At 44.4% G+C, this 14,492-nt stretch overlaps 1 protein-coding gene across 4 annotated transcripts in view; it reads left to right on the top strand.

Annotated features, from left to right (window-relative positions):
* cnc (cap-n-collar) overlaps nt 1-14,492 on the top strand; it is a 603,426-nt gene that overhangs the window by 14,066 nt on the left and 574,868 nt on the right. For all 4 annotated transcript variants that reach the window (XM_068364732.1, XM_068364731.1, XM_068364730.1 and 1 more), the window contains exon 3: nt 1,202-1,333. In XM_068364732.1, the coding sequence (XP_068220833.1) occupies nt 1,202-1,333 (132 nt within the window). The remainder of the gene's footprint in view (nt 1-1,201; nt 1,334-14,492) is intronic.

The raw sequence follows: 14,492 nt of genomic DNA, 5'->3' as shown, positions 1-14,492 counted from the left end.
TCCAAGACGCCGTTTGTAACTCGAGTTTTGTCACATTTTTGCCTGGGGTAGGCTCACCTAACTTGCATGCCTATGATTTTCAGTTGCAAAAGTGAACATATAGTCCTGTTTCATTTTGCAAAGGTTGTCTTGCTTACTGTATTTAATTAGTGTATATAATATTATTTACTTACAGTACTGTATTTCATTTTGAAGTTTTTATACAATATCAGAATTTATGATATCATCTGGATTTGTATTTGTATCTCTGAATGTATGTATGTTAACCCTTTTACCCCCATGTACGTACCGGTACGTCCTTGCAAAAAATTGCTATTTACATTTTTTTTTTCTTTTTTTGATAATTTTTTGAGAAATTTTAGCCATTTTCCAAGAGAATGAGACCAACCTGACCTCTCTATGACAAAAATTAAGGCTGGTAGAGCAATTTGAAAAATATAAACTGCAAAATGTGCTTGAATAAAAAATGCACTGGTTAAGGGATGGAAGGTTCCAAATAGCCTGGGGGTAAAAGGGTAATGGACCGGTACATGTGAATATGGAAGAAAGTTTCGGAATAACTGAATTTTATAGTATAGGACCTAATTTTATTATTGAATAGTTCATTTCCAACACTTCAATGTATTTTGAAATTACAGGTAGATGCAGAAATGTACATATTGATAACCGTTTCAGTAGTTCGTGCATGTACAGCACTTTCAGCAAGTTACATTTTCCATTGATTACCAATATTAATGCACTTCTTTAAATCAGTTTATTAAAAGCATTTGTGTACCATGAAATATTGAAATATATCCGTTAAAAATATCATGACAGAGCAGTGGTTGTATAACTACCTGAATATCCTACATTTATTCTGCTATAATCAGTCCATGTATGACTAGAAATAAGAAAGGTCTTCTGAAATAAAAAAAAATATGAATTAATACAATTCAGATTGATATAATCCGTGATCCTTCTCATTTTTTCATTTGAGATAACAGTTGCGAGCTTGTGACTCAATGATGAGCTGTCTGATATGATCAGTATGACATTTTGAAATCCAAAAATGAAATTATGTTTAATTGTATCCAAATTGTTAAGCTATCTTGAAATCAGTAAATCTTTTAAGCACATCTATTTTGTGCATAAAATGAGGCACTGTGTTTTAACTTTATTTCAACTTTTCATACTGAACCTTTTTCCCTTTTTTATTTTGCAGGATTTAGCACTCATTGAAGCTTTGTGGAAGCAAGATGTGGACCTGGGTGTGCCTCGTGAGGTGTTTGATGAGGACAGTTTATTGGAAACTTTATCTGGCCCTGAAACGAAAGACAAGGACCATGGCAAAGAGGTAGGTTTCTTATTAGATCTCCTGACGTTTTATTATACTATATAGGTACAGTAAGTATAATGCAAAAATTCTTATGGTAATTTTGATGCGTAAACTTTATATTATTATTTATTAATCTGTTCATAATATTTAAGCTTGAGTAAAGAGTGATTTTTCAATATCAAACTTACCCGATGATCATATAGCTGCATCCCTGCTGCCCGACAGAAAAGTCTACGGGAGGAATACGCCAGCGATCGCTATACAGGTGGGGGTGCACATCAACAGCGCCATCTGTCAAGCAGGTACTCAAGTACTCGATGTCAACAACGAACCAATTTTCCCTCTGTCGTGCCACAGGCAAGACCTACTGAATACGCCGTCCCTAACTGGTTTTGTTTTCACAACGTTTTGGTGAAGTACACTATTCCAGTTTTGAGCTTTCGCTATGCAGGGGTTTTATCTTCATTTCAAAACTTGAACTCGTTTTGGATAGATTTAATTTTGGTGACGAAGAGAGTATGGACTCGAAGAGAGTATGGACTCTCTTTCACTTTTAAATGGCCGACCCTTCCCTTAGACGGAAGTGTGTTTACGTTTTTGGTAATTTTGCTTAACAAGTTATAGATCTATTTATTTTATATCTCTCCGCCTTTAAGGCCTCTTCGATTAACTTTCCATTTATTATAAACTTATAAAAATTAATTTTTATGTTTGTTTATATGCGACCTTTCCTAATAGTAGGCGGTCCTTACTTGGAACCGAAGTTAATTAACTTTGAGCCCGTCATATCGTATTTACCTTTTAAGAATTTATCCCCCTTTTTAATTTTATGTTGTTGAAAGAATTTCTTTGATAGTCTCGTACTGTTTTCAAAGATGAACTAACGTTTAGTTTTGTCTCCGCAGTTGTTGACGTTCAGAACGTTCAACATGCGCTCTATCGTTACGATAGAGAGAGAGTATTTCACGGTTTCACGTTGCAGTAAGAGTAAACCGATTCTAGCGTTTCGTTCATTCTTTCTTAGCCTAAATGGTTTAAATTCTAAATAAAGGAACTTTTAATTTGGGAAACCTTTCAGTTTTTTCCTTTAGCAAATAATATGTTTTAACGATATATAATTGGGCTCTTCTCTTTGGTTCTAAGTCAAGAGAGAAGAGAGAGAAGGATAGAGACGGAGGGAGAGAGAGGAGAATAAACGTTTCGTTCAAGCGGGTAATGTTGTTCTCGTTTTTTACTCTTCTCCCTTGTCGCTGTAGGGGAAGAAGGTAAAACGTTTCTAGAGTTTTATTCTTGTTCCCAGGCTTTATGCGGTGAGAGATTTTAAACGTAGTTTATTTGATCTAGTGTTTAGTCTCTTTTCCAGCCACTGAATTCTTTATCTTTAATTATGTTTTTTCAATATTAATCTTACCCGATGATCATGTAGCTGTCAACTCTGTTGCCCGACAGAAATCTACGGTCGGGATACGCCAGCGATCGCTATACAGGTGGGGGTGTACACAACAGCGGCATCTGTGAGTAGGTACTCTGTCGTGCCACCGGCAAGACCTACTAATACGCCGTCCCTAACTGGATTTGTTTTCACAACTTTTTGGTGAAGTACACTATTCCAGTTTTGAGCTTTCGCTATGCAGGGGTTTATCTTCATTTCAAAACTTGAACTCGTTTTGAATAGATCAGTAATTTTGCTTAACAAAGTTATAGATTTATTTTCTATCTCTCCGCCATTTATAGGCCTCTTCGATTAACTTTCCATTTTTATAAACTTATAAAAATTAATTTTTATGTTTGTTTATATGCGACCTTTCCTAATAGTAGGCGGTCCTTACTTGGAACCGAAGTTAATTAACATTGAGCCCGTCATATCGTATTTCCTGTTAAGAATTTATGCTATTTTAATTTTAATGTTTTTGAAAGAATTTCTTTGATAGTCTCGTACTGTTTTCAAAGATGAACTAACGTTTAGTTTAGTCTCCGCAGTTGTTGACGTTCAGAACGTTCAACATGCGCTCTATCGTTACGATAGAGAGAGAGTATTTCACGGTTTCACGTTGCAGTAAGAGTAAACCGATTCTAGCGTTTCGTTCATTCTTTCTTAGCTTAAATGGTTTTAATTCTAATAAAGGAACTTTTTATTTGGGAAACCTTTCAGTTTTTTTCCTTTAACAAATAATATGTTTTAACGATATATAATTGGGATCATCTCTCAGGTTCTAAGTCAAGAGAGAGAGAGGGAGAGAGAGGAGGATAAACGTTTCGTTCAAGCGGGTAACGTTGTTCTCGTTTTTTACTCTTCTCCCTAGTCGCTATAGGGGAAGAAGGTAAAACGTTTCTAGAGTTTTATTCTTGTTCCCAGGCTTTATGCGGTGAGAGATTTTAAACGTAGTTTATTTGATCTAGTGTTTAGTCTCTTTTCCAGCCACTGAATTCTTTATCTTTCATTATGTTTTTCTGTTACATTGTAAAACTGTTTTCGCAATTACTACCTTTTAATGAAGGATAGGATTGCGTGTTTCAGGTACAAATCACTTAAGTTCGAGTTCAGTGAAATAAGTGCAAACAGAAAATCAAAAGTGATAAAGTGATATGCGCAAAGTGTTACAGTGTTGCGTTCGAGGGTTCGTTTGTTCGTGCCTGTTGTTCACCTAGTCCGATACCTCTTACAAGCTCCCAAGCCCAGGGGAGAAGTAATGTCGAAGGACTTATGGGTTCCACAGGTCTTGATCGACGAACAAACGTTTCCCTCCGTGGTTTCGGGTGTATCTACACACGTTGCCGACGTGATCACCCCACCCACACAAAGACGAGAGAGCCCATTATTCCTCGTCTGCGGAAGAGGTTTCTCGCAGAAACCATGGACCAAATCTTGCAGCTTTTAAGTGCAAGTCGGTCCCTTCCGCGCAAGTCCAACGGCCTAGGTGTAGCCACTGGGTCAGTTCGGACTCGCTCCAGTCATCCGACAACTGCACACCTCCCAAGAGAGGCAAGGCGGTACCGCAACAGGCAGTAACTCCGTCTGTTGCCGCACCAGCTGTTTTAGACCCTCAGTCACAACGGACAGTAGCTCCGTTTGTTGTCGTCTTTCATAGACCCTAGTGGTCCATGCTGCAGACTATACAGTCTCAGCTTGCTCCTTCATGCAGGAGTATCGTGCTGGAAGGTTGACAATGCACCTGTTAATCTACAACCTTCCACGGTTGTGCGCTCAGCAGATACTGCGGCTGCCTGCTCCCACACTCCACCCTGCCAGACGCATGTTCTTGCTGCACCATCCGTTGACATGCGTGAGCTACCGCATCAGCAGTGGGAAGGTGCTGTAGAGCTGCCGGGTTCCAGTACTATGCGGCTTTCTCCGCAACCCATGCGGCATGCTCCTCATACCATACAGCATGCTCCGCATACCATACAGCATGCTCTGCAACCCACCGCAGCCCCTCCCACGCACCAACACTCAGCTTTTGTTGTTGCCAGCTCCCACACTCCGACTGCGGAGAAGGTTGACGATGCACCCGTGGGCCTACACCTCCCACGGTTGTGCGCCCGGCATGGCTTCCTGCTCTCACACTCTTGTTGTGAGAGCTCCTCCACCCATGCACAGTCAACCCTGCCAGATGTATGATGACTCCCACACACAGAGCACTCCGTTGCCGTGCGTGAGCTACCACAAGCTGCCGTGTTTTGACACGGTGTGTCAGCCTCCGCTACACACTGTGGTTACCGCCACTCGCCCGCAGCAAACTAGTCAGTCAGGAGTTGAGGCTTCCCCACACAACTTTGGTTGTTGCCAACTCACAGACTGTCAAACAGTTACATGACGTTGCCTTCTGGTCTGCTACTTATACACCAGTGCTGTATGTCCTCACGCTCCTGTTGTGGTTGACAGTTCAGTTTTTGACAGTTCACAGACTGTCAAGCAGTTTCATAACGTTGCCTTCTGGTCTGCTGCTTTTGCTCCAGTGAAACCCTCACTGAGAGAACCTAGCTTTTCTCGGACATGGTTCCTGTAGATGAGAAAGTGCTGTTCTCCCTCCTTCTGATATTCCCTTGAGGACTCTGTCATTTGGAGAGGAACCTTAAGCTGCTTAGCCTCCTATGGACTTTAATTTAAGCATAACATGCTTCCAGGGAGGGTAAATGGTTCCGCTTCAGTCGCTAACCCCGTCTGTTGCCACACCTGCTCCCATAGACCTTGGGCTTTGTTGCAAGACATGCAGTCCAAGCTTAGTCCTTGATAGAGGATTTTTTACGGAGAAGAACCTTCTTGCCAACGACCTTCCTACCGGTTGGTTGTACGCCCTGTTGACGCTGAGGTATCCTACTCACGTCCGCCAGTTGAGATGGTTCCTCCACCGGTGCGACCCAGTGTGGGTTGCCAGTCGCACGTTGACGTTAAGCTACTCTCGGAGGTGGTTGTGGACGTTCAGTGGGTCACTGGGAAGACGTTCAACAACCAGCAGAGGTAACTTGTTGTGACGCAGTGCGGCAACCTCAGCAACCCGATAAGGGGTTGTCAGTACTACCCAGACAGTCTAGACAGTTTCGGGTTGTCGCTGTACTTCCTCGCATCCCCATGGTTGACAGTTCACAGACTGTGCAGCAGTACCATGATCTTGTGTCCGGCTCCGTCACGCATCCACCAGTGCGACCGGATTCAGCGAGTCAGACGTTGCCCACTCCGTTGCCGTTTCCTCATCAGTTTCGGATGAGGAACCCTCTGATGAGGACATGGCTGAACAAGAAAATCAATCCCCAGCCCTGCTATCCATCCAGAAGATGCTGAAGAAGGAATACGGCCCTGTCAGGCTGTGGATGAGTCTGGTTAGGACACTGTCATCCGTGGTTCAATTGGTGTCACTTGGAAGACTACACCTCCGTCCTCTTCGGTTTCATCTAGCTCTTCACTGGAAAAGGACAAGACGCTAGAAGCGGTCTAGATCCCGGTTTCCGGAAGATAAGTCTGGTCTAACCTGAGGAAGGACTTTATCAACCTTTTATAGGGTCTTCCCCTGACTGTTCAGACTCCCAACCACGTTCTCTTCTCAGACGCATCGGACGTAGGCTGGGGTGCGACCTTAGGCGGTAGGGAATGCTCGGGATTATGCTCTCGAGTCAAAGGACAATGCATTTTAACAGCAAGAAGCTTCTGGCAGTACGTCTGACCTGGAAAAGCTTCAGGTCTCTCCTTCAAGACAAAGTAATGGAGGTCAACACGGACAACTCCCTGCTTTGATGTTCATCTCCTAGCAAGGAGGGACCTACTCTCTGACATGGTGCGAGTTCGCTAGTGACCTCCTCTCCTGTTCAACAGGTCTAGACTTTTCACTAGTAACAAGTTTCTTCCAAGGCAACTTGAATGTCTTAGCAGTTTGTCTCAGTAGGAAGGGACAATAATTCCAACATATTGGACCCTCCACAGAGATGTATGCAAGAGACTTTGGGTCACCTGGGGCCAGCCAACCATAGATCTCTTCGCAACCTCGATGTCCTAGAGGCTCTCAATACTTTGCTCACCTATCCCGGACCCAGCAGTGGTTCTTTTAGATGCCTTTCTTCTAGTTTAGTCTCATCTAGATCTATATGCATTCCCTCCATTCTAGATTGTCAACAAGGTACTGCAGAAGTTCGCCTCTCACGATGGGACAAAGTTGACACTAGTTGCTTCCCTCTGGCCCGCGAGAGAATAACTTACCGAGGTACTTCGATGGCTAGTAGACGTTCCCAGAACTCTTCCCCTAAGGGTGGACCTGCTACGTCTGCCACGCGTAAGAAGGTACTCCAAGGCCTCCACGCTCTTCGTCTCACTGCCTTCAGAGTATTGAAAGACTCTCGAGAACTAGAGGTTTTTCGAAGGAGGCAACCAGAGCGATTGTTAGAGCAAGGAGAACATCCACCCTTAGAGTCTACCAATCGAAGTGGGAAATCTTCCTAAACTGGTGCAAGTCAGTATCCGTATCCTCGACCAGTACCTCTGTAACTCAAATAGCTGACTTCCTCTTTTATCTGAGGAAAGAGCGATCTCTTTCAGCTCCCACTTTCAAGGGTTACAGAAGCATGTTGGTTTCAGTCTTCCGTCACAGAGGCTTAGATCTTTCCAACAATAAAGATCTACAGGACCTCCTTAAGTCTTTTGAGACCACGAAGGAGCGTCGTTTGGTTACACCTGGTTGGAATTTAGACGTGGTTCTAAGATTCCTTATGTTAGACAGGTTCGAACCACTTCAATCAGCCTCCCTGAAAGATCTCACCTTTAAGACTCTTTTCCTGATATGCTTAACCACAGCTAAAAGAGTCAGTGAGATTCATGCCTTCTGCAAGAACATCGGATTTTCATCCGAAACGGCTACATGTTCTACATCTTGGTTTTCTAGCCAAACACGAGCTGCCTTCTCGGCCTTGACCAATATCGTTCGTTATTCCAAACTTAGCGTATGGTTGGAAATGAACTAGAAAGAGTATTATGTCCTGTAAGAGCTCTTAAGTTCTATTTTAAAACCTTTACGAGGCCCGTCTGAAGCTTTATGGTGTTCAGTTAAGAATTCATCTTTGCCTATGTCAGAGAATTCTTTATCCTATTATTTTCAGACTGTTAATACGAGAAGCTCATTCCCTTCTGAATGAGGAAGACCAAGCTTGGCTGAAGGTAAGGACACACGAAGTTAGAGCTGTCACAACTTCCGTGACCTTTAAATAAAATAGATCTCTGCAAAATATTTTTGACGCAACCTTTTGGAAAAGCTAATCAGTGTTCGCGTCTTTTATCTTTAGAATGTCCAGTCTCTTTACGAGAACTGCTACACTCTGGGACCATTCGTAGCAACGAGTGCAGTAGTGGTGGGGGCTCCACCACTACATTTCCCTAATTCCAGAACCTTTTTAATCTTTCTCTTGAAATATTTCTGGGTTGTCCGGAAGGCTAAGAAGCCTTCCGCATCCTGGTTGATTTGGCGGGTGGTCAAATTCTTTCTTGAGAAGCGCCTAGATTAGAGGTTGTGATGAGGTCCTTTAGTATGGGTTGCAGCCCTTCATACTTCAGCACCTAGGAGTCGCTCAGCATCCTAAGAGGATCGCTAGGCTCAGTAAGGAAGACGTACTTAAAAAGGCAGAGTAATGGTTCAAGTCGACTTCCTTACCAGGTACTTATTTATTTTATGTTTGTTATTTTGAATAACGGCTAAAATAAGATACGGGATACTTAGCTTCTTTGTTAACATGTATGCTGGTCTCCACCCACCACCCTGGGTGTGAATCAGCTACATGATCATCGGGTAAGATTAATATTGAAAAATGTTATTTTCATTAGTAAAATAAATTTTTGAATATACTTACCCGATGATCATGAATTTAAGGACCCGCCCTTCCTCCCCATAGAGAACCAGTGGACCGAGGAGAAAATTGAGTTCTTGTTGACAAGAAGTACTTGAGTACCTACTCACAGATGGCGCTGTTGTGTACACCCCCACCTGTATAGCGATCGCTGGCGTATCCCGACCGTAGATTTCTGTCGGGCAACAGAGTTGACAGCTACATGATCATCTGGTAAGTATATTCAAAAATTTATTTTACTAATGAAAATAACATTTTCTGTTGCATTGTAAACTGTTTTCGCAATTACTACCTTTTAATGAAGGATAGGATTGCGTGTTTCAGGTGGAAATCAGTTAAAGTTTCGATTTCAGTGAAATAAGTGCAAACAGAAAATCAAAAGTGATTAAGTGATATGCGCAAAGTGTTACAGTGTTGCGTTCGAGGGTTCGTCTGTTCGTGCCAGTTGTTCACCTAGTCCGATACCTCTTACAAGCTCCCAAGCCACAGGGGAGAAGTAATGTCGAAGGATTTATGGGTTCCACAGGCCTTGATCGACGAACAGACGTTTCCCTCCGTGGTTTCGGGTGTATCTACACACGTTGCCGACGTGATCACCCCACCCACACAAAGACGAGAGAGCCCATTTATTCCTCGTCTGCGGAAGAGGTTTCTCGCAGAAACCATGGACCAATCTTGCTGCTTTTTAAGTGCAAGTCGGTCCCTTCCGCGCAAGTCCAACGGCCTAGGTGTAGCCACTGGGTCAGTTCGGACTCGCTGCAGTCATCCGACGACTGCACACCTTCCGAGAGAGGCAAGGTGGTTCCGCAACAGGCAGTAACTCCGTCTGTTGCCGCACCAGCTGTTTTAGACCCTCAGTCACAACGGACAGTAGTTCCGTTTGTTGCCGTCTTTTATAGACCCTAGTGGTCTATGCTGCAGATATGCAGTCTCAGCTTGCTTCCTTCATGCAGGAGTATCGTGCTGAGAAGGTTGACACTGCACCTGTTAACCTACAACCTGCCACGGTTGTGCGCTCAGCAGATACTGCGGCTGCCTGCTCCCACACTCCACCTGTGAGAGCTCCACCACCGATGCGCAGTCGACCCTGCCAGACGCATGTTCATGATGCACCCTCCGTTGACATGCGTGAGCTACCGCATCAGCAGTGGGAAGGTGCTGTCAAGCTGCCGTGTTTTGCCGCAATGCGGCATGATCCGCAACCCACGGCAGTCCCTCCCACGCACCAGCACTCCGCTTTTGTTGTTGCCAGCTCCCACACTCCGACTGCGGAGCAGGGTTGCCAACTCAAATTTTCAAATGTCGCTAGATAGGCTTGCAAAAGTAGCTAGAAAGTAGCTAAAGTCATATGGAATTTCTCTAAAGAAAGTAGCTAAAATAGAATACTGTAAAAAGGCAATGAATTAGCACAAAATCGCTAATTTGGCAACTCTGCTGCGGAGAAGGTTGACGATGCACCCGTTGGCCTACAGCCTACCACGGTTGTGTGCCCGGCATGGCTGCCTGCTCCCACACTCTTGATGTGAGAGCTCCTCCACCCATGCACAGTCAACCCTGCCAGACGTATGATGACTCCCACAGACACACGGAGCACTCCGTTGCCGTGCGTGAGCCACCACAAGCTGCCGTGTTTTGACACGGTGTGTCAGCCTCCGCAACACTCTGTGGTTACCGCCACTCGCCCGCAGCAAACTAGTCAGTCAGGAGTTGAGGCTTCCCCACACAACTTTGGTTGTTGCCAACTCACAGACTGTCAAACAGTTACATGACGTTGCCTTCTGGTCTGCTACTAATACACCAGTGCTGTATGTCCTCACGCTCCTGTTGTGGTTGACAGTTCAGTTTTTGACAGTTCACAGACTGTCAAGCAGTTACATAACGTTGCCTTCTGGTCTGCTGCTTTTGCACCAGTGAGACCCTCACTGAGATAACCTAGCTTTTCTCGGACATGGTTCCTGTAGATGAGAAAGTGCTGTTCTCCCTCCTTCTGATATTCCCTTGAGGACTCTGTCATTTGGAGAGGAGCCTTAAGCTGCTTAGCCTCCTATGGACTTTAATTAAGCATAACATGCTTCCAGGGAGGGTAAATGATTCCGCTTCAGTCGCTACCCCGTCTGTTGCCACACCTGCTCCCTTAGACCTTGGGCTTTGTTGCAAGACATGCAGTCCAAGCTTAGTCCTTGATAGAGGATTTTTTACGGAGAAGAACCTTCTTGCCAACAACCTTCCTACCGGTTGGTTGTACGCCCTGTTGACGCTGAGATTTCCTACTCACGTCCGCCAGTTGAGATGATTCCTCCTCCGGTGCGACCCAGTGTGGGTTGCCAGTCGCACGTTATCGTTAAGCGACTCTCGGAGGTGGTTGTGGACGTTCAGTGTGTCACTAGGAAGACGTTCAACAACCAGCAGAGGTGACTTGTTGTGACGCAGTGCGGCAACCTCAGCAACCCGATAGGGGTTGTCTGCACAACCCAGACAGTCTAGACAGTTTCGGGTTGTCGCTGTACTTCCTCGCTTCCCCATGGTTGACAGTTCACAGACTGTGCAGCAGTACCATGATCTTGTGTCCGGCTCCGTCACGCATCCACCAGTGCGACCGGATTCAGCGAGTCAGACGTTGCCCACTCCGTTGCCGTTTCCTCATCAGTTTCGGATGAGGAACCCTCTGATGAGGACATGGCTGAACAAGACGATCAACCCCCAGCCCTGCTATCCATCCAGAAGATGCTGAAGAAGGAACGCGGCCCTGTCAGGCTGTGGATGAGTCTGGTTAAGACACTGTCATCCGTGGTTCAATTGGTGTCACTTGGAAGACTACACCTCCGTCCTCTTCGGTTTCATCTAGCTCTTCACTGGAAAAGGACAAGACGCTAGAAGCGGTCTAGATCCCGGTTTCCGGAAGATAAGTCTGGTCTGACTGGATGAAAGGACTTTATCAACCTTTGATAGGGTTTTCCCCTGACTGTTCAGACTCCCAACCACGTTCTCTTCTCAGACGCATCGGACGTAGGCTGGGGTGCGACCTTAGGCGGTAGGGAATGCTCGGGATTATGGAACTCGAGTCAAAGGACAATGCATTTCAACTGCAAGAAGCTTCTGGCAGTAGGTCTTACCTGGAAAAGCTTCAGGTCTCTCCTTCAAGGCAAAGTAGTGGAGGTGAACACGGTCAACTCCCTGCTTTGATGTACATCTCCTAGCAAGGAGGGACCTACTCTCTGACATGGTACGAGTTCGCAAGTGACCTCCTCTCCTGTTCAACAGGTCTAGACTTTTCACTAGTAACAAGTTTCTTCCAAGGCAACTTGAATGTCTTAGCAGATGGTCTCAGTAGGAAGGGACAATAACTCCAACATATTGGACCCTCCACTAGGATTTATGCAAGAGACTTTGGGTCACCTTGGGCCAGCCAACCATAGATCTCTTCGCAACCTCGATGTCCAAGAGGCTCTCAATACTTTGCTCACCTATCCCAGACCCAGCAGTAGTTCTTTTAGATGCCTTTCTACTTGATTGGTCTCATCTAGATCTATATGCATTCCCTCCGTTCTAGATTGTCAACAAGGTACTGCAGAAGTTCGCCTCTCACGAAGGGACAAGTGGACGCTAATTGCTCCCCTCTGGCCCGCGAGAGAATAACTTACCGAGGTACTTCGATGGCTAGTAGACGTTCCCAGAACTCTTCCCCTAAGGGTGGACCTGCTACGTCTGCCACGCGTAAAGAAGGTACTCCAAGGCCTCCACGCTCTTCGTCTCACTGCCTTCAGAGTATCGAAAGACTCTCGAGAACTAGTGGTTTTTCGAAGGAGGCAACCAGAGCGATTGCTAGAGCAAGGAGAACATCCACCCTTAGAGTCTGCCAATCGAAGTGGGAAATCTTTCGAAACTGGTGCAAGTCAGTATCCGTATCCTCGACCAGTACCTCTGTAACTCAAATAGCTGACTTCCTCTTATATCTGAGGAAAGAGCGATCTCTTTCAACTCCCACTCAAGGGTTACAGAAGCATGTTGGCATCAGTCTTCCGTCACAGAGGCTTAGATCTTTCCAACAATAAAGATCTACAGGACCTCCTTAAGTCTTTTGAGACCACGAAGGAGCGTCGTTTGGTTACACCTGGTTGGAATTTGGACGTGGTTCTAAGATTCCTTATGTTAGACAGGTTCGAACCACTTCAATCAGCCTCCCTGAAAGATCTCACCTTTAAGACTCTTTTCCTGATATGCTTAACCACAGCTAAAAGAGTCAGTGAGATTCATGCCTTCAGCAAGAACATCGGATTCTCATCCGAAACGGCTACATGTTCTTCATCTTGGTTTTCTAGCCAAACACGAGCTGCCTTCTCGGCCTTGACCAATATCGTTCGATATTCCAAACTTATCGTATGGTTGGAAATGAACTAAAAAGAGTATTATGTCCTGTAAGAGCTCTTAAGTTCTATTTTAAAACCTTTACGAGGCCCGTCTGAAGCTTTATGGTGTTCAGTTAAGAATTCATCTTTGCCTATGTCAGAGAATTCTTTATCCTATTTTTATCAGACTGTTAATTATTATTATTATTATTATTATTATTAAAGACTAAGCTACAACCCTAGTTGGAAAAGCAGGATGCTATAAGCCCAGGGGCCCCAACAGGGAAAATAGCCCAGTGAGGAAAGGAAATAAGGAGATAAGGAAAAATAGAACATTTTAGGGATAGTAACAATATTAAAATAAATATTTCCTATTTAAAATATAAAAACTTTAACAGAACAAGAGGAAGAGAAACTAGATAGAAAAGTGTGCCCAAGTGTACCCTCAAGCAAGAGAACTCTAACCCAAGGCAGTGTAAGACCATGGTACAGAGGCTATGGCACTACCCAGGAATAGAGAACAATGGTTTGATTTTGGAGTGTCCTTCTCCTAGAAGAGCTGCTTACCATAGCTAAAGAGTCTCTTCTACCCTTACCAAGAGGAAAGTAGCCACTGAACAATTACAGTGCAGTAGTTAACCCCTTCTGAATGAGGAAGACCAAGCTTGGCTGAAGGTAAGGACACACGAAGTTAGAGCTGTCACAACTTCCGTGGCCTTTAAACAAAATAGATCTCTGCAAAATATATTCGACGCAACCTATTGGAAAAGCAAATCAGTGTTCGCGTCTTTTATCTTAAGAATGTCCAGTCTCTTTACGAGAACTGCTACACTCTGGGACCATTCGTAGCAACGAGTGCAGTAGTGGTGGGGGCTCCACCACTACAATTCCCTAATTCCAGAACCTTTTTAATTTTTCTCTTGAAATATTTTTGGGTTGTCCGGAAGGCTAAGAAGCCTTTCGCATCCTACTTGATTTGGCGGGTGGTCAAAATCATTTCTTGAGAAGCGCCTAGATTAAAGGTTTTGATGAGGACCTTTAGTATGGGTTGCAACCCTTCATACTTCAGCTCCTAGGAGTCGCTCAGCATCCTATGAGGATCGCGAGGCTCAGTAAGGAAGACGTACTTAAAAAGGCAGAGTAATTGTTCAAGTCGTCTTTCTTACCAGGTACTTATTTATTTTATGCTTGTTATTTTGAATAACTGCTAAAATAAAATACGGAATACTTAGCTCATAATGTCAACTTGTTATGCTGGTCTCTACCCACCCCCCTGGGTGTGAATCAGCTATATGATCATCGGGTAAGTTTGATATTGAAAAATGTTATTTTCCTTAGTAAAATAAATTTTTGAATATACTTACCCGATGATCATAAATTAAAGGACCCACCCTTCCTCCCCAATAGAGAACCAGTGGGACAGAGGAGAAAATTGGTTCGTTGTTGACATCGAGTACTTGAGTACCTGCTTGACAGATGGCGCTGTTGATGTGCACCCCCACCTGTAT

This window comes from Palaemon carinicauda, chromosome 41 (genome assembly GCF_036898095.1).
Source record: "Palaemon carinicauda isolate YSFRI2023 chromosome 41, ASM3689809v2, whole genome shotgun sequence".
NCBI classification, from domain to species: domain Eukaryota; kingdom Metazoa; phylum Arthropoda; class Malacostraca; order Decapoda; family Palaemonidae; genus Palaemon; species Palaemon carinicauda.
Note: the sequence above shows the minus strand (reverse complement) of the source record. Positions and strands in the feature narration are given on the sequence as shown.